The 19,822-nt window shown below is 37.9% G+C and overlaps 1 protein-coding gene across 3 annotated transcripts in view; it reads left to right on the forward strand.

Moving 5' to 3' along the window:
* ALDH1A3 (aldehyde dehydrogenase 1 family member A3) overlaps positions 1–19,822 on the forward strand; it is a 58,668-nt gene that overhangs the window by 26,572 nt on the left and 12,274 nt on the right. For 2 of the 3 annotated variants that reach the window (XM_007479471.3, XM_003339986.3), the window contains exons 7-11: positions 1,678–1,791; positions 6,461–6,563; positions 9,061–9,245; positions 16,347–16,511; positions 19,284–19,441. In XM_007479471.3, coding sequence (XP_007479533.1) covers positions 1,678–1,791; positions 6,461–6,563; positions 9,061–9,245; positions 16,347–16,511; positions 19,284–19,441 — 725 coding nt within the window. The remainder of the gene's footprint in view (positions 1–1,677; positions 1,792–6,460; positions 6,564–9,060; positions 9,246–16,346; positions 16,512–19,283; positions 19,442–19,822) is intronic. The other variant, XM_016424670.2, reaches the window with a different exon arrangement.

Raw genomic sequence — 19,822 nt, forward strand, 5'->3', positions numbered from 1 at the left:
AAGTAACTGGGTGATTCAATGTATAGAACACTGGTCCTGGAGTCAGGAAGACCAGAGTTCAAATCAAGCTGTGTGACCCTGGGCAAGTCATTTAACTACCCTCTGCCTCACTTTCTTCAACTGTAAAATGGGCATTGTAATACTACCCTTGCAAGGTTGTTGCAAGGATCAAGTAAGATAAAATTTGTAAAGCACTTAACATAATACCTGGCTCATAGTAGATACTGAATGAAAATAAAATAAATACAAAAGGAATAAACCTTCCCTTTTCTTTATTCATTAAAACGCCCCTGGGAAGTATAAACTAAGAGTTGAAAAAATGAAAAATCAATTCAAGAAACATCTATTCAGTATTTATTATGTACTAGGCATTATGCTAGGTGCTAGAGATATAATGGCAAAAAAAGAAATGGTTCCTGCCTTCGAAGAGCTCACATTTTAGTATACTGTATATATGTGCATATATGTATGTAGGTAAAGCATATCCAAAATAATAGGTAATGTTAAGAGGAAGAAAGTAGGACTCCCTGAGGACTAGAGATCAGGAAAGGCCTTATATAAGAAGTTAGACCTTAAATAGAGCAGGGTATAGCTCTTTGTTGCTGCCGTTGAGTCATTTCCATCATGTCCTAGTCTTCATGACCCTGTTTGTGATTTTCTTGGCTAGGATACTGGAATGGCTTGTTATTTCCTTCTCCAGCTCACTTTACAAATAAAGAATTGAGGGAAACAGAGTTAAATGACTTGCACAGGGTCACATTGCTAAAGTATAGTCCTAAATGTCTATCAGACTGTTGAATAGACATTTAACAAATAAAATTCCATAGGATGAACTAGAGAAAAAGTAATGAGGAATATGGAATTTGGCATTTCTGTAAGCACATACTTCAAATTTTTTTTCTAGGGTTAATTAAGGTAAAGGTAAGGTAACTAGGTCATATACTAGCCCTGCAATGAGGAAAATCTGAGTTAAAATTTGGTCTGTCGCTAAACTCTGACCCAGTCACATAGCTTCTTAGCCTTAATTTTCTCGTCTATAAAAATGAGGATAATAATAGTACCTACCTTCCAATGTTGTTGTGAGGTTAAAATGAGATAATAAAGCTTCGCAAATGCTATATAAGCTATGTAAAATGCTAGATAGCACCTATAAATGCTAGCTATTATTAAAGTAATGGTTATCTTACACCATTGGCTAAGGCTCTTCACACTTAATGGGCTGTTTGAAAAATGTTAAGCAACATGACATGGCTCTTCCTTTTTTTGATACTTTTTTTCAAATCTAAGTCAAGTAGATCTCAAAATGATTTTAACCCCTTCCTAGATGAATGAATGTGCAAAACAGGGAAAGAGACTCCTATAAAAGATGTTTAGGGCTCTAGAAACTAGAATAGAGCCCACTTCCACGGGATATGAGCATATCATCTGTGTTTGATGTGTTCCCTTACACATCACAATTCATTTTTCAAGAGATGACATGAATTAACTTATAGCTTGCCTAAAAGATGACATAAATTGGTTTATTCCTTGTCTTCTAAAATGTAAGCCTTCTTGGCAAAACTATACAAAACATTGCAATGCTAGCCAGTCTCCTTTGTATCCTTGGGTTGGTTGGTTACTACAGTCCCACCTGGGTTCTGTGTGGTTCTTTGTAATGCCATCTTTGTTTCTTTCTAGGTGGGATTCCCTCCAGGAGTAGTGAACATAGTTCCAGGCTATGGGCCAACAGCAGGAGCAGCTATTTCTTCACACCCTAAGATCGACAAAATAGCCTTCACTGGATCAACAGAGGTATCCCTGCCTTGCCTCCCAAAACTGGTGTTTGTCAAAAATGTAATAAAGAAGGATCTGTATGTTCTGAATGATTGGGAGAATAGCTTATTTTCCATGTTATTGTGAATTTTTTCTAGTAGTTAAAAAGTTCCTGATGTGTCTCCAAGCTAAATACAAATCTAAAACATACTCTTCATTTTTAAAAAAATCTAATTTAGTTCAACCAAGGAACTCCCTCTTCCTTTTTATTTCAATGGAGTTAGCATGTTAGGGAGAAAGAATACTGAACTTGGAATAAGGGACCTAGATTTGAATTCCAACTTTGCCATTCACTAGCTTTATGACTTTGGCCAACTTACTTGATTTCTCTGGGCTCAATTTACTTAATCTGTAAAAAGAGAAGGTAAGGCTAGTTGACATCTAAGGTCTTTCCAGTTCTAACCCTATGATACTGTGATCCTCCAGTCTGAATAAGAGAGTACTTTATAATGTCTTTCATTATACAAATGGAAATGTGCTTTTTTAGGTCCTCTTTCATCCAGACTCATTTCTACTTTGTTACAAAACTGTAATAGTTCTACAGTTTCTTCCTTGGAATTTTTTAGGCTGTTTTATTTATTAATTCTTTAAATTTACTCCTTTTTTCAAAAGCACAAAATCACTTCAAACTATCTGTAATAATCTTCTCTCTGGGGCTAATATCGAATAGCTTAACAATCATTGAGCATATTAAGGACACCCTGCTAGGACTGGAAATAAGGAAATAAAGATGGAGATAAGGACTTGTGATTTCCCTGGAAGAGAGAACTCCCATGTGAGGGAACTCACTTTGTCAGTGCAGGTCAGCACCTGTTCTGAAATTCAGGGTCTTAGTTGCTCAGAGAATTGAGTGATCAAGTGATTTGCCCTGGGTCACACAGACATTCATGTCTTTCTGGCTTCAAGGCCAGTTTCCTAGCTACCATAACAGACAGTTTCTTATGGGCCTGAAGGTTCAAAGACCAAACAGAAAAAATAATCCCTACCTTCTAATAGTTTACATTGCATTCAGGGATTACAAGTATACACATAAGTAAACACCCGATAACTTGAGGGCAGATAGATCAGCTAGGGGGATGAGGAAAGTCTTGTGTAGGAGGTAATGCCTAAGCCAAGTCTTGTAGGAAGCAATGAATTCCAACAGGTGGAGGCAAGAAATGAGTATTCTATGACTGGGGGACAGTCTATACAAAGGCATGAAGGAAGGCGATAGAACACCAGGTTTGAGGAACAGCAAGGAGCCCACTTTGGCTGGTATGTAGAGTGCATGAAAAAGAGTAATTCGAAATAAGTATGGGAAGTCAGGGCAGCCAATTGGCACAGGGGGTAGAGCACAGGCCTGGAGTCAGCGAGCTTCATCTTCTTGAGTTAAGCTGGCTTAACCACTTAGTAGCTGTTTGATTCTGGGCAAGTCATTTAACCCTGTTTGCCTGCCTCTGTTTCCTCATCTGTTATGAGCTGGAGAAAAGAAATGACAAACCACTCCAGTATCTTTTCCAAGAAAACCCCAAATGGAGTCAGGAAGAGTTGGACAGACTAAACAGGCTGCAGTCAGTTTGGAAAAGGCTTTAAATACAATTCCACCACTGAAGACTATTAGTTGTAGGACTAGAGACTGAAAGAAAGAGAAATATCCAAATGATTACAGAAGGAGAAACATACCCATTTTTATCCAGTGTGCTAGATGATGATATGCAAATTTACTTCTACTATTACTATTTTAAGATTAAAGGATAAATTCCGTTTGAATTGGTTTATCTCCAGAAGCAAACTTTGGTTTCTCTGTGATTTTTTTTTTCTGTCTTATGTGAACTTAACTACCTTCCACCATAAGAATGTACCTAAACACCCTATAAATAACTCGCTTATGAATGGTTTGTTTTTCTTTCACTACTTTCCTTAGGTAGAAACCTCCTCACCTGAGAACTATTCCCGATCTCCATGACCCATGGGCATGCTTGTGCTTAAAATGTGATTATACTGTTCCAAATATGATACTAAACCTTTCTTCTTGACAAAAGACAAATACAAATATGATCTACTTGTGTGCAAACCTACCACTTTGAATTTTATTTTAAGTTTTATGCCTTTCTGCTGAAGAAACTGGTTGGGTTAAATGACTTTCTGTTATGTTTAGGAGATCACACCTTACTGCTAAGTGTTATATAACCTGAAAAGCATCTACTTAGAATGACCTCTTCTAAGATAATCAGTCAACAAGCATTTATCAAATACCTCTTGTGTGCCAAAATATTTAAAAAAATAAAAAACCCATATTCTCAAGAATCTTACTATTTGGAGAGCTTAAGACAACCAGTTCCTCTGTTCCTAAATGTTTAGTCTGTATTTTCTATTTAACATGGTGAATTAAAAACCCCTTTTCTTGAAAATATGCTCAAATATAAACAGGATATGAGAGCTGAATAATCTAACTAAGTCATTTATCTTGGAGAGGGTTATAACATGGTTTTTGCCCTTTTTCTTTCTTTTTTAAAAACCACTTTATTCTATATTTTTGTTCTTATGTTCAGATGCCTTCATCCTTCATAAATTTCCTTTATAATATATATATATATTCATATATATATATATATATATCAATCTACCTGTAGACTGCCCATAAGAGGAATCTACCACCCTAGAGAAAGGCCATTTAATTTTGGATAGCTCCAGTGCTAGAATTTTCTTGCTTTCATCAAGCTCAGATTTACCTCTCTCTAACTTCTGCTATTCCACTGGACTCCCAGTTCTGCACTCTGGGGTCAAACAAAATAAGCCTACTCTTTTTTTTTCATCAAGACAGTCCTTTGTGACTCATCTGATAAAAAAAAAGGAAAAGGATCTATATATACAAAAATATTTACAGTACCTCTTTTGTAGTAGCAAAGAATTGGAAATTGAGATTTCCCTTAAAATGGGGAATGTCTGGCTGAACAAGTCATGGTATATGATTATGATGGAATACTGTACTACTATGAGAAATGATGAGTGAGATTGTTTCAAAACAACCCGAGAAGACTTACTCAAACTGATGCAAAATGAAGAGAGCAGAATTCAAGAGAATTTTGAAATGCAGTAACAACAATATTGTATGATTATCACCTGTGGATGACTTGGCTACTCTGATCAATACAATGATCTAAGACAATTCTGAAAGACAAATGATAAAAAATGCTATCTACCTCCACAGAAATGATTAATGGAATTTGAATGCAGATAGAAACAGACTTTTTCTTACTTTATTTTTCCTGGGGGTTTTTTGCCTGTGTTTTCTTTTATAATATGACATAAGAAAATATGTTTCCATAATCACACAGATATAACCTATATAAGATTGTTTGCCTTTTCATTGTGGGGGAAGGTATGGAAGAAGAGAGAATTTGGAACCCAAAAATTTTAAATGGATGTTAAAAATTGTTTTCAAAACATAAACAAACAAACCAAACAAACAAAACCTGACTTTTTCTATTGGATTAATGCATTATCTTCCTGATAGATTGGTTTCTAATGTAAATGTAGGAGGATTGAAGCATTGGTTCTGATTAACAGTTTAATGGTTAGAGAACAAGGTCCTGAGGAAAGAGGATAGATTTGAGTTGTTCTCATTCTTCATTACCCCTTTTGGGGTTTTCTTGGCAAAGGTATCTGAATGGTTTGTCATTTCCTTCTCTTGTCCATTTGAAAGATGAGGAAATTGAGTCCAACAGGACTAAGTGACATGTACAGGGTCACACGATAAGGTAAATATCTGAGCCCAATCTGACTACAGGCACTGTGCTCTCTCCAATGTGCCACTTATCTGTCCAAGGAGATAGATAGAACAGGCAAATTTTTGATGGAGGGGTGAGTGAGAAGTATTTGAAAATTATTCTCAAGCTTGGAACAGAACAGGGATGAATCCTGGACTGCCAGAAGGGCAATGTGAGTACCTAGTATGTATTGTTATGATGTTGAGGCATATAGCACTATAAAATTGGCAAAGAGCTTTACATATTGATTCTCATGAGGACCTTGTGAGATAACTGCTGCTATCGTCTTCATTTTACACATGAGAAAAACTGAGACTGCTAGAGGTTAAATGCCTTATCCGGGGTCACACAGCTCAGCTCGTGTCTAAGGTTTGAACTCAGGTCTTCCTGATTAATTTCAGCTCTGTATCACTTCACTCTTTTTACTCTGCTTCCTCTCTTATTTCAGCCTACAATCAAATTAACTTTTGTCATTGCTGTTAAGTTGTTTTTCAGTTGTGTCTGATTCTTAACAACCTCTTTTTTGGGATTTTCTTGGGAAAGATACTGGAGTGGTTTACCATTTCCTTCTATTCATTTTATTTGTTTGTTTAAAAACCCTTACCTTATATCTTAGAATAAATACTAAGTATCAATTCCAAGGCAGAAGAGTGCTAAGGACTAGAGAATTGGGGGTAAGTGACTTGCCCAGGATCACACAGCTAGGAAATATCTGTGGCCAGATTTGAATTTAGGTTTTCCTGACTCCACACCTAGTGCTCTATCCCCTGAATCACCACCAGCTTTGGGGGGGCTGCTATATCACATCATTAATTCATGTTGTTCTACTAAAACCTCCTATTTCCTCCATTCCTCTCATAATTCTGAGATTGGTCTAAACTTGTCTTTTTTACTTTCAGGTTGGAAAGCTCATTAAAGAAGCTGCTTCTAAAAGTAATCTAAAAAGAGTAACTCTAGAGCTTGGCGGGAAAAATCCATGTATCGTTTGTGCTGATGCTGATTGTAAGTATCTTTTAGCTCCAAAGTCTTTATGTTTTTCTCAATGGTGTTTTTATTTTCTCTTAAGGAAAGATAGGTTGTTTTTTCTTTTATACCTGTTAAGTCAAACCTCAAATTGAGCATTTCCAAGTCACTCCAACCCTTTAGATTTATTAGATGAATGACAGCACACCCAGTTCCTGGGCAGTAAGCTTGGCCTCATCCCCAGTTGTCTTTCTACAACTGTTAGGTGAGCCATTCTTGTAGTAATCATTCATTTATACAATATTTTATGGTTTGTGAAGAACTTCCTTCCTGATATCCAATAACCCAGAGAGGTTGGTAGAGCAAATATGCCAGATGCGGAAACAGATGAGAGTATCTTGCCTGTGTTCACACAGCTGGTAAGATATCTTAAGCAGGATTTGAACCAGAGCCAATACTCTCTACTTTGTCACATTGTCACTTTAGTTCCATGAGAGAGATCTGTTTGTCTGGTGCCACACCCCCAAATGCTAAAAAAGAATGCCTTGTTGGCTGCAACTCAACACATATCAGAACTGGAATCCAAAAGGGAAACTAGAAAGGCACCATGGAGCTTTTATAATTCTTTGTAAAGTCAATAGAGTATCCACGATGTACATAATATGGCTTTAGGAGAACAGAAGGGGAAAGTCTATCTGCTTCCCAGAACCTACTCCCTATGTTTACCGATGCCAGAAATTACTCTACCAGGAGAAAGGCTTTCCTTCCATGATTAGAGATAAGGTTGGAAATACAAATATCCTTGGGAGAATTATCACACCGACTTCTGACTCAGTGTTGTGTAACTGCCTGATATCAAATGCTTTTCAGAGAGCAGATTTTGGTAGAAGGAAGGACATTTGGTAGGTGAAGGGAAGGAGGCACTAAGGGAGACAAAAGAAGGTTAAGAAGCGGGAAGCTAGGAGGAACAGAGAGAAATTTTACCTGGCCACAACCCTGCCTCTTATAATAGTAGCCATTGTTGCTAATGTTTCTATATCTGTCTTGGGCAGCCATCAACTTGTACTGTAGCTCAAAAGTTGGAATATAGAAGTGAAATTCAGCAGGACTCTTTCTTTGGGTCCTTGGGATCTCAGCTTTTCCTTTTTTTTTAAATTAAATTTAACATATAGACCTTCTGTCCCTCCACCCCCCAAAAAAATGGTGGGAGAGAGGAAAGCAGTCATAAATGTGTTGACTCTGTGAAATCTTTTGACTGTGAAATTCCATGTAATAAATCCCTGACAAAATTGGAATCTCAGGGATGATATAAGCCAGTGATGGCAAACCTATATCATGAGTGCCAAAGATGGCATGCAGAACACTCTCTGTGAGCACAGGGCTTCCCTCCCCTCCACCCCCCCCCCTGGAGTTTCCTTACTAGAAAGGCAGAGAGACTTGGGTGGAGCTACTCCCCTCCCTCACATCCCCCACCTCTCTGCTCAGCACCTCAATGGAGTACACAGAGGATAAGGTGGGCAGCTCACAAGTAGTATAGCTGGAGGGAAGGGTGCTGGTGCCACTTCTCTCCCCCTCTCTACACACCCTGAGGACATTACTCACTTCATTCAATCCTCTTCCCAGAAGCCCAATGGGAGTGCTTTCTCCCTCCCCTGTGTGGGATAAAGGAGGGGGGCATGTCAGCATTCAGAAGAAGGGAGGGGCATGGTGTGAACTCTTGGGTGAGGGGTGGGCATGGCACTCAGTATGGGGGTGGGTTGGGTGCAGAACCTGGGACTCTCTCTCTAAAAGGTTCGCCACCATTGATATAAACTAAAAAATGACCAGAGTTAACTAACCCCATCTCCTCCTTCACCCCTCATCTTCACTCCAGCCTCTATGAATAGCACAAAAGATGAATTTATTACAGTGGAAGGGGGGGGGGCATTTCAAGTTGTCTTAAGGCAGAGGCCTGTAAAAGGGTACTACTTCCATGGTCAGAGGCTCCTAAATTAAATTCTGGAGCTGTGCTACTTAATGGAAATTTTTTGAGCTTCATTTTTCCAAGTTAGTGAGGGCTGACTCTGTACTTCTGACTAGAGAGGAAGTAGGTCCTCAGAACATCTGGTCCCATTTCTCCATTGGGAAACCAGGAAATTATCTGTCCTACTTTCTTTGGCATTGTACCATTGAAGACTTTACTAAGCAAAATAATTGTGTTTTAAAACAAAGATTAAGGGGAACATTTATTTAAACTATTTTCAAATACATTAGAAGTATCCAATTACATACAAATAATATGCCAATTCTTGTTATTATCTACTAAAGCAAGTTCTCTAAAGAACTTTCCCAGGCAGTTCAATAGAATAAACATTAATGAAGGGTCTAATGTATGGAAAGCAGTTTGCTGTCATTTAGGGAGATGTGATGTTTGGATAAAGTCTCTGCTGTCATGGAGTTTATTATTGAGACAATGGTTTGCTTGAGTCCTAGTTCACAGGAAGGATCTCTCCTTTCCCTCCCTCCCCCCTCCTTATTTTGGGGGCCTTTTTTTCAGTGGATTTGGCAGTAGAGTGTGCCCATCAGGGAGTGTTCTTTAACCAAGGCCAGTGCTGCACAGCTGCCTCCCGAGTGTTTGTAGAAGAGCAGATCTACCCTGAATTTGTCAAGCGGAGCGTGGAGTATGCCAAGAAGAGACTCGTTGGAGACCCATTTGATGTCAAGACTGAACAAGGGCCACAGGTACTTTCATGTGAATGTTTGTGTCTGCTTTCTTTTTCAGTGGGTGAAGACTATTTAAAAGAGATTACTTGAAATGAGGCTCTGACTTCTATCAAGAATCCAATCACCTATATTGTCTACACAAGAAGTTTTTAACTGAGTGTTTTCATGAATTGTGGTTTTTAAAATTTATACACATGTGTGTGTATATATAGATAGATACCTATCTTAATATGTTTCCTTTGTAACCCTGTTTGCTTCATTTTGTTAATTTAAAAACATTATTGGGCCGTTGCACAAAAATAAGTGAAGAGCCCTTGTCCTCCACAAACAAATAGGTTTTGAGAATAGTTTCATTATATCACCACAAAGCATCAATGGAAGGGGAGATCCTCATAGAGTTCTGATGTTGCTTAAATACTAGCTTCTCTAAAATTCTCTCCTTTTTAAGACTTTTTAAGACTGTTTTCCAGATTACATTACAAATTACACCTCAACTAGGTGTTCCTCTCTCTTTAACATACTCTATGGTGTTTGACTGTCTCCAACCAAAGAGGGCTGATAATCTCCATTTTTTTTTGAAAGAAGAGTTGTCTCCTCCTTCCTTGTCCTTCAGTAGGAGATAGCAGCGGCAGCAACAGCCAGTCCAAGACAGAGAGTGTCACCAGAGAGCAGAAAGTAATTTGAGCCATGATGAATTGTCGGGATGCACAGTGAATATGTGAAACTATAAGTTCAATGTCTGAGGGCTTCCCCATTGTTCCAAATGTTCCCTGATGAGCAGGAAGACTCATTAGTGAACATGCCTCTGAAGGCTTTATTTACAGGGCAAGAGGAGGAGATGACTAACTACAGGGTTTAATAAGCTCTTCCCTGGTCTGTATCCTGTCTTACTTTCTTGCTATTATAAAGCAGAGTAGACAAATAAATATTTAAGAGATATCAGAACTGGCTCTTCCATGCATTATTGAGATGGTACTGACCTTACCAACAACAACCTGATTTATCTTTTGTTCAGCCTCTAACCACCAACTGTGGAGTGACAAATTATGGGTAAATGTTTATTAGAAGCAGGCCATGTCCAAACAAAAGTGGGGCTTCACCAGCCTTATAAACAGTTCTTTGGAGCTTCTCTAACAAATAAAATTTAAAAGTCCAAGGATCAGAGTCTCTTAAGTAATCCTCCAGTCCAGAACTGAGATAATAAGAACCAATAAGCACTTTACAAAGATTCATCTCTTTTATCCTCGCCCTGCAAGGTAGGTGCTATTATTGGCCCCATTCTACAGCTATGGGAACTGGGGCAGGTAGAGGTTAAATGGCTTGTCCAGGTTCCTGCAGCTAGGAAGTATCTGAGGCTGGATTTGACTTCAAGTCCAGTATTCTCTACCCTGTGCCACCTTGCTGTCAATGCGAATAAAAATCTATTCATAGAATCTCAAAATTGAAAGAAATCTTGTAGTCCTAAACCAGAATCCTTTCTAGAATATCCTCCAAAAGTGATCAATCCTTACTTGAAGACTAGAAGTGAGGGTGGAGCCACTCCTTTCTGAAACAACCCCTTCCTCTTTTGGATAACTCTATCATTCAGTTAGCCAGCATTTTTAAACACCTGGTATGTGCCAGGAACTGTACTAAGTACTCAGGATACCAAGTTTTAAAAAGAGTTTATTCCTGCTCTCAAGAAGCCTGTGTTCTGTTGGGAGGGATAATGTATATATGAAAAAAAAAGGTACAAGGTTATTTGAAGAAGATGCCAGTAGCTGGAGTAGCTGGAAAGATTAAGGAAGGCTCCATGTATGTAGTACATGTTTGAGTTGAGTCTTAAAAAAAGCTAAGGACTCCCAGAGGCAGAGGAAAGGAAGAAGATGCATTTCAGGCATGGGGGGCATTCAGTGTAAAGGCGTGAAGATGAGAAAGCAAGTACCAAACTTAATAACCTAATTACAAAATCAAAGAAAGTCAAAATTAGAAAGGATCTTAGAGGCCAACTAGTCCAATGCACACCTGAATAAGAAATTTCTCTGGGATAAAACTGGAGACTAGCTAGTCTACACCCAGTCTCTTGTTGAAGAATTCCAGTAGGGACATCTTTATTACCTCTTGAGGCAACTCATTCCACTTTGTGATAGCTTGGATTATTAGGAAGTTTTCCTTTATATCCAGTCAAGATCTAGTCCTGAGTAACTTCCACCTCCTATCCTAGGCTTGACTCTCTGGGACCAAGCAGAATAAGTCTGATCCATTTTCCATATGTTGCTGTTCAGTGGTTTCAATTGTGTCCAAATCTTTATAACCTCATTTGGGGTTTTCTTGGCAAAGATACTGGAATAGTATACCCTTACCTTCAGCTCATTTCACAGATGAGGAAACTGAGGCAAACAGGGTTAAGAGACTTGCCCAGGTTCACATAGTAAGTGTCTAACATCAGATTTTAGCTCAGAAAGATGAGTGTTCCCGACTCTAGGCCCAGCATTCTATATACTGTACCATCTGGTTGTTCCCTTTCCACATGATAATCCTTCCCCTTAAGTCTTTTTCGATTCAGTTATGTTCAAAATTTATTGTCTTCTACATAAGTGGTGTGCTATGTTCTGTTGAAACAAAATAGCCCTTGCCCTCAAGGGATTTATCATCTATTGGAGGATACAATATCCAAACAAGAAAATAAATACAAAATATTTATAAAGGATTACAAAATAATTCTAAGAGGGAGAGAGTCCTAATAATGAGAAATCAAGAAAAGTCTCATAGAGGGAGAAATTCTTTGAGGTGGAAGGAAAGATGAGTATATTCCAAAGGTGGGGGACCACTTTTAGAAAGGGAAGGAGGCAGGAGATAATAAGTACTTAACAAATCCATTTAACTAGGATGGCGAATGTGTGAGGGGAAGGAATATTAAATAAAAATGAAAAGATAGGCAGGAGCCATTTTGTAATGAACATTAATAAGCTGAGATCTTTGTAATTTATCCTAGTGACCATAGGGGGCTATGAAAGTTTGGAAGTAGGTAGGCGATGTGAGCAGATGTTTTAGGAATATCAGTTTGGAAGCAGTGTGAAGGACTGATTGGAGGGGAAAGAGACTATAGTTAAGGAGACCAATAATGAGGCAGGTGAGACCTGATCAAAGCTTGAACTTTGGCAATGGGAAGGCAGAAAGAGAGAAGCATCCAAAGAAACATTGCAGAGAAAGAAATGGTAAGATTTGGCAACTAACTGGATATGTGAGGCAAGCAAGAGTAAGTATGACATTCTGGTCAGGAACTCAGGCAACAGGAAATAGGGAAGTGCTCTTGACTGGGGTAGTTTAGAAGTGGTGTGTTTTGGGGGGAAAGGCATTGTATTTGTAGATCTGTTATCTTATAATGAGCTATCATATGAATGATGGGAACCCTTCAGTACCTACTCCAATGCACAGCAAATACTAGACATTTAATAAATGTTTATTGAATGACTAAATGAAGGCCTATTAGTCATCTTGAATAGATTCACAGAAATACTTCCTTCTGGCTGGAGGGATAAAAAGAAAGCCTTCGAAAAGAAGAATATTGTGATTCTGCTCTCAGCACCAGTCCCTTACCCCTAGGCCAACAAGGTTGTGGCATTATTACCAGATAGTTCCTGTGGGCCAGGTTACTACGTACAGCCTGTATTCATTTGGCCCCTATGAAGCACAGCTGTTAGTAAACCATAGGCCATTAAACAAGCTGCAGGAATTTAATTTCCAAACTAGATGGAAACATAACCACAAGTGATTACTGAATCAACTCCCACATTAAGGATAATCAACCTTCCTGCAAAAAAGATGTGAATTGATCCCTTGTGCTAAGGAAAATCTTATACCTGATTATGTTTTAAAAGTCTTCCTCTCCAAAATATTTGGTCTTTTAGTGTAGGGGAGACGACAGAAATCCTTGGCCTAATTGTGTCTTCTGGAAGAACAAAGCCCCAGAAAGTTGGTATTGATTTCATGAGCTTGTCTGATGGTGTTGCTAAATTCAGTTTTTCAAAGCCCATTTAAGTAGTCCAGCCGTAGAATATTATTCTAGGAGACCACTGGATTTTTCTCTCATATGTCTTTTCATCTATGGTAATAAGATTTTGCTTTGCAAGAAGTTCCAGCTGTCTAAATATTCCAGGCTCAGTAACGTAAAGAGGCTAACTGATCCAGTTCAGTGTCCACCCGAAGCAGAGCAGTCACTCAAATTCTTAAAAATTATTCAAGTTTATTTGGCAACTAAGCAACGAGGCAGATAAACAATGTGCAAACCACCTGGCCTGTCTGGGATCCAGCATACTCCCCATCTTGAGCTGATAGTGGCCTTTTCATCTAATACCTTGGGGTCTCATATTTTTGTACCTTCTCCTGCAGTATTTAGCTTAAATTGATATTTACCAGAGAGCTCTCAGACTTAAAACAATAGGCTCATCCACTATCACCAAGAAACTTCATTTTTGGTGGGTAGGATGTCCGTTAAGGAGCATACTATTTGAAAAACAGATGGATTTTACTGGGGTGAATTAGGTAGACAGTCAACAATTACACATATCACCTGTATTTTTTTAAAACCATGTTGAGTTGCTGGAGGAAATAAACTATTAAGTAAGACAAGGTTCTTGCCTTCATGAGATCAAGCAGCGACTAAGGAGAGACCATAATGGAAAAAGAAGTATTGTACAAAACTGTCTATGCAATAAATGCATGTGAAAAGTGCAAGCCAAGAATTATGAATCAAGGGGGAAATGGGAGAAAGGTGGAATGATCCAGGATGAAGGGATCAGGAAAGGAAAGGCATCCAAATGGGAGGTTGTATATCATTCCTGGAAGTGTAGTTGGAGCTTGGGATTATACTATGGTGCCTTGGATTCAGATGAAGATGAATTGATAAAAACAGAGCCAGATTGCAAAGGCCCTGAAGATGTTACTTACATTTAGCAAAACTTTTGTTGTTGTTTCTCAGTCCTGTCTGACTCTTCATGGCCTTAGACCATAGCATACCAACCCCTTCAGACCTGAGGGGCTTGTCTTCTAATATATTGTTTTTAATATTTTTAATACTATCCATGGAGTTTCCTTGGCAAAGATATTGAAATGGTTTGCCATTTTCTTTTCCAGTTTAGCAAAAACTGTATTTTGGTAAGGTCAGCAATAACTTTTGAAAACAACTGATATTATAAATATATATATATATGAAAATAACTGATATTAAAAACTGATCTTTAAAAGTCAGTGGAAAATTGACATTTACAAAAAGCATCATAGATGGAAGAAGAATTCATGAATTATCTGATTTGAGCTTCACAACTCTAAAAGGAATGGGATAGGCATATTCTCATTTCACAGATAAAGAAACTGAGGTAAAGGGAATTACGTGACACATAGGCTATTATGGAGAGGATAAGGACTCAACCTTTGGCTTCTGACTCAGGATCCATATCCTTTCTGCTACACCATGACTACCTCTTGTGTTTAAACCATGAATCATACTTATTTTGTCCAGAGATTGGGATTGGAATGCAAATAGAGAACCTATTCAATTAGAGATTAATACTAAATCTGTTTTTAATGAGGCTATCTATGAAGAGCAGAGGTTTGAGGCATATGCCCCCAATTATTGAATCATATGCTCTCCTGTGGCAGAAAGAAAAGAATGCAGAGAGGCCAACCGAGTTTGCTTTTTATTTTTCATCTTTAACATATTTCAAGTAAAATTCATTACTCTGTCTAAAATCATAAAGTATTGGGACCAACAAATACATACTAGAGTTATGTCTCCAGAGCCAAAGTGAAAAGGAAAATAGCCCATTTCCAACAAAATTCAAACAAGTCTTTGATCATTGACCATCCAAAAGCTGGATAATTCAGTTGCAAATTCACCAGATTGATTACAAGATTGCTCCCATCTCTAAGTCATTTGGTTCACATGTACAAGAACTGTGAATGAGTAAAATGCATTTATTAAGTGCTTGCTATATGGCAAGAACTATGCTAAGTGATGGGATACAAATACAAAGCCAAATAATCTCTTTCAGCAGCTGGTTTACTTTCTTGGAGCAGCATTTGATGGTGGCAAGGAAAGTTTGGAGAAATCACAGGGACAGGATGGTAAGGGGAGCCACAGGGCCATTGACTGTCACAAGCATTTTTAATACTGTCCATGAAGTTCTCTTGACAAAGATACTGAAATGGCTTTTGCAGAAGCACTGGTGGTATTGTTTGATTTTTGTTACCAGAGAGAGGTAGAAAGTAGAGGTCCAGGAACAAAAAGAACTATTATAATCATATTTTTTCTACTAGGTGAAATGAGAGACTGAACAATGGTCTGAATTTGGGGCTGCTATAACATACATATACATGACACAGTCAATGTTACGTATTCTATACATATGTGTATGTATATTATATAGTCATATGCAAATTCACAATTTTTGTGCTGGACGATTCATCAATCAAGACAGCATAGCCTTGTGGTTCCAAAACAAAGTTAAGTCACTTAGGGAAGGTGCTGGGAAATCCAGTAGCAAGGCAAATGGGGAAGATAAAATCAGGGTGGTTGGTCAGCTGGGAAGTGAAGCATGAACTCCAAAGACCAAAACCTTTATTTTGAAAAAAGGACCCAGATTTGTTCTATATGAAAGTTAGGCATCCTGGCAATCAGCATCCTTTTCTGAGGAGGTCATGAGTTCTGATTCCATTTCTAGCATGGTTACACTGGACCACCTTGAGGAAGGGTCTCAAATTTATTACTAGATTATAAACTATGGGGTGGAATTTGAGGACATGTAAGATTGTTTCTAACTCTAAATACTATGGACAAAAATGACCTGGATGGTGGACTCAGGGTGGTCTATTTCTTTGCATTCATTTCCTCTCCCCAGTGACTTGTACATTGCTGTGCTCTTAGCAGATGCTTAATAAATACTGAGATACACAGCAAACGACTCAGTTTCTTACTTTGCAAAAATGTAACATCCCTGCCTTTGCAGGAATATTTGGAGGCATGATAATGTCTTATTTTGAAGGTACAAACAAACAAACAAAACCACAACCATCATATCCATGTTGGTCTTGAGCAAAACCTGGATTCTATTCTAATTATTTATTTTCTCTGTTTTATAGATTGATCAAAAGCAGTTTGACAAAATTCTGGACCTGATAGAGAGTGGGAAGAAAGAAGGTGCTAAACTGGAATATGGGGGCTCAGCCATGGAAGACAGGGGGCTATTCATAAAGCCCACGGTGTTCTCAGAAGTCACAGACAACATGCGGATTGCCAAAGAGGAGGTGTGTTACCACAAATGTTAATGGGAAAACAGAAATAGTGTTCTGGTTGCTCAATGAACTTGGAGATTTGAACCTTTGAAATTGTACATGCTCTGGGAGCATGTTTCCTTGAGTCCAAAGGGTCTCAGGGATAACTTTTTGCTTTTTCTTTGTTATAGAACAAGTAAATTTGGTAGCCTTCTCTTTCCTGCCATCTTAAAAAAAAAAATATATATATATATATATATATATATATATATATATATATATTTCAAGGGGAAGCTAGGTGGCTCAGTGTATAAAAAGCCAGGTTTGGGTACAAGTGATCCTGGGTTCAAATGTGACCTCAGGCACTTCCTGACTATGTGACCCTAGGTTCTTGCTGCTCTTTTAGAACTGATATTAGTATTGATTCTAAAAGAGAAGGCAAAGAGTACTTCAGAAAGACCAAGACAGCACTAGAAGGGCTTTCATGTTAATGTAGTCCCAATTTCTTTTTTATAGATAAAGCCTGAAGAGGTAGTGACTTGCCTAAGTTCACACAGCTAGCAAACAACAAAGCTAGCTTTTAATCTTAAATCCTCTTTCTCCAAATCAGCCCTTTCTCCACAATACCACATTGCCACCTCAGTTTGGGGCCATCATGTTTTATTGACATCTGACAGATTTGTGTTTCCCAAGGGATATGCTTCTAAATATCCAAGAAAAAGGGAGAAGGTAGACTACATGAATCTGTTACTAATTCAACAATTTCAAACACTGCATAAATCACTTTCTCTGCCATTTAAACTTTTCAGCAGTTAAACTCCATGTGGAAATGACACTACTTCTGGTTAGGATAGAAGGAAGAAGAATTAGATGAGGAGGTTAATTTCTCTCCCACTTCTCCCTCCCCCATATTCTAGATTTTGACTTCTTTGTTTGTTTCCAAAAGAAGCTATTAAGTTAGAGTTGAAACTACTCTCCATGTAATTTTAGAACCTGTTCAGGTTAGTTCTTATGGAAAATCAGATGACTTTTTCCTTGTTCATGGCCAGGATCTAAATCTTTTTGTCTTTCTAGTTCATTATTTTTTAATGCTGGTACCTCTAAAAAAATTCAGGTCTGTATAGCTAGGAGGAAGGCTGGAGTTTTCTTCTCCCTTCTCTCCTTCATCAAAGTAAATCCAAAACAAAAGAACTATGTCCTTTCCCCCCACCACCAAAAATTCATTTTAAATGGTTGATTGATTCATTTGTACACTGCTTTTCTTGCCTTTCACCTGTGCTTATTTTTATTCATTTATCCGTATAGTATATAGTGCTTTGATTCTCTATACAGGGAAATTTTTATTTAAATTTCATTGGATTTTTGAAATAAATATCAATGCAGAAGGTTCATATTAACATAGTTCTTAAAATGAAACTTACACTTGTTCAACAAAAGCCCCTACTATTAGAAAACAGGTCCTGGGAACTTCCCTGATACTTATAGGTTGGAAATGATCCCAACAGCAGAGAAAAAGTGGTTGCTTTAGGATTTTGTCAAGTCAAGATCCCTGGAATAAGACAGTCCCTTGCCACTTTGAATCCTCTCCAACCAAATTCCTATAAGGGATGTTTATTTAATGAATGCATTCCTTGTAAAACACTTATTGAAGTTTTCCCTTCTGGTCACCATTTTGAAATGATGGAAAGGCAAGAGAACCCCACAAAGACATAAATCTAACACTGTGTTTCTAATATCAAACAAGATGGCATCTGGTTACCATGGGCCAAGTTTGTATCCCTGTAACAATTCCTATAGAGTTCATGTAGGATGAGAATCTGGCCCCATATGATTAGACCCCAGGATGTTTTGCCTTTTTGTTTAATGTGTCCATTGGGAGACATAAAAGAGTAAATTACTGCCAAAGGCTTTCTGGCAGCAAAATTTTATAGACTTTAGTCTTGAGATTTTTATGGGTTACTTACTGTATACTGATGGCATACAACTCAGCTTTTTAACTGTCCTGTGACATGCAGTTTCTAAGGAACCTGGGAAACTATTTCCTCAGCCTAGACATAATGTTAGATCTAAAAATAAATTTGGACAACGAGTCCAGTAATGAGTTGCCTTCAAAAGCCACCTTTTACATTTTCAACTTTAGATTTATAGCACTAGTTTTTTTTTTCCATCCTTTTGCTCACACTCAATTTTGGTAAAAACTTGCCATATCCCTTCCAATGCTTACCAGAATCTGCTGAGGACAGGAAGTCCCTTCGTTGTTTTGAAGTTCCTCCATTTGTGGCAAATGTGGCACTCTGTGGGTTGCAGGGCATAATCATAGAACTATATCTCCGCTGGTGTTTTAACAATATTACATAAAAGATTCCATCATTCCAGTTTTCATACATGCTTGTTAAGTTGCTCTCTGCAACATTTCCATGCCTATTGCTCTGAGGAGTTAGGGAAAGGGATTCTCCTAGAACAACTTTAACCTTACCAGTGAAAACAATTTTAATTTGATGCTTCTAAGATTTCTAGAAAGTCAAATTACTTTTTTTTTTAATAAAAAGCCCTTGAGGCTTTTTACATTATAAGTCTAAAGATTACCTGAAACCACAAAGGAAAGGCAGTAAAAGAGGCAGAATCAGGATTTGAACACAGATCCATAGTTTCCAGATTCAGTGGTCTTTCTAGCTCACCCACACTCCAAGTGTGATCATTTTGCATGTTTGGACAAAAACATATAAAGTGAGTAAATTCTTTCTGAGGTCATGGGATTTCAGTTGAAACTTGCCCCTTTCTGCCATTATCATTACTTCATTGCAGATATTTGGGCCTGTACAACCAATAATGAAGTTCAAAAATATAGAAGAAGTCATAAAAAGAGCAAATAGTATCGAGTATGGACTCACTGCAGCAGTATTCACAAAAAATCTTGATAAAGCATTGAAACTGGCTTCTGCATTAGAATCTGGAACGGTTTGGTAAGTATATAGTGTCTACTGTTTCTACCAGGCTTTTGAATGCCTGGAGAGCCTTCCTCCTTCCTACCTTTTAGATATTTTCAAAAGTAAAATAAATAAACAAATAAATAAATGAAGCTGAGCAACCTCAGAATAGGCTGCAATTCAGACATGAACACTAGGTGTCATGATTTTTAAAAAATCCTGTCTAGTTAATGGCAGAGATGATTTAAAATGTTCTTTTTTTTCTCTGCTCAGCAATTGTCTTCACTCTCTCTTTTTCCTCCTACTTTTTATTTCTCTGTATTCATTTGTCCCTTCTCTTCCTTAGTTCACTTTCTACTCCTCCTCATTTTTCCTTTGTTCACAAACTTTTAATTCTGAGTTTCTGCCCCCATTATG

Source organism: Monodelphis domestica, chromosome 1 (assembly GCF_027887165.1).
Source record: "Monodelphis domestica isolate mMonDom1 chromosome 1, mMonDom1.pri, whole genome shotgun sequence".
NCBI classification, from domain to species: Eukaryota; Metazoa; Chordata; class Mammalia; order Didelphimorphia; family Didelphidae; genus Monodelphis; species Monodelphis domestica.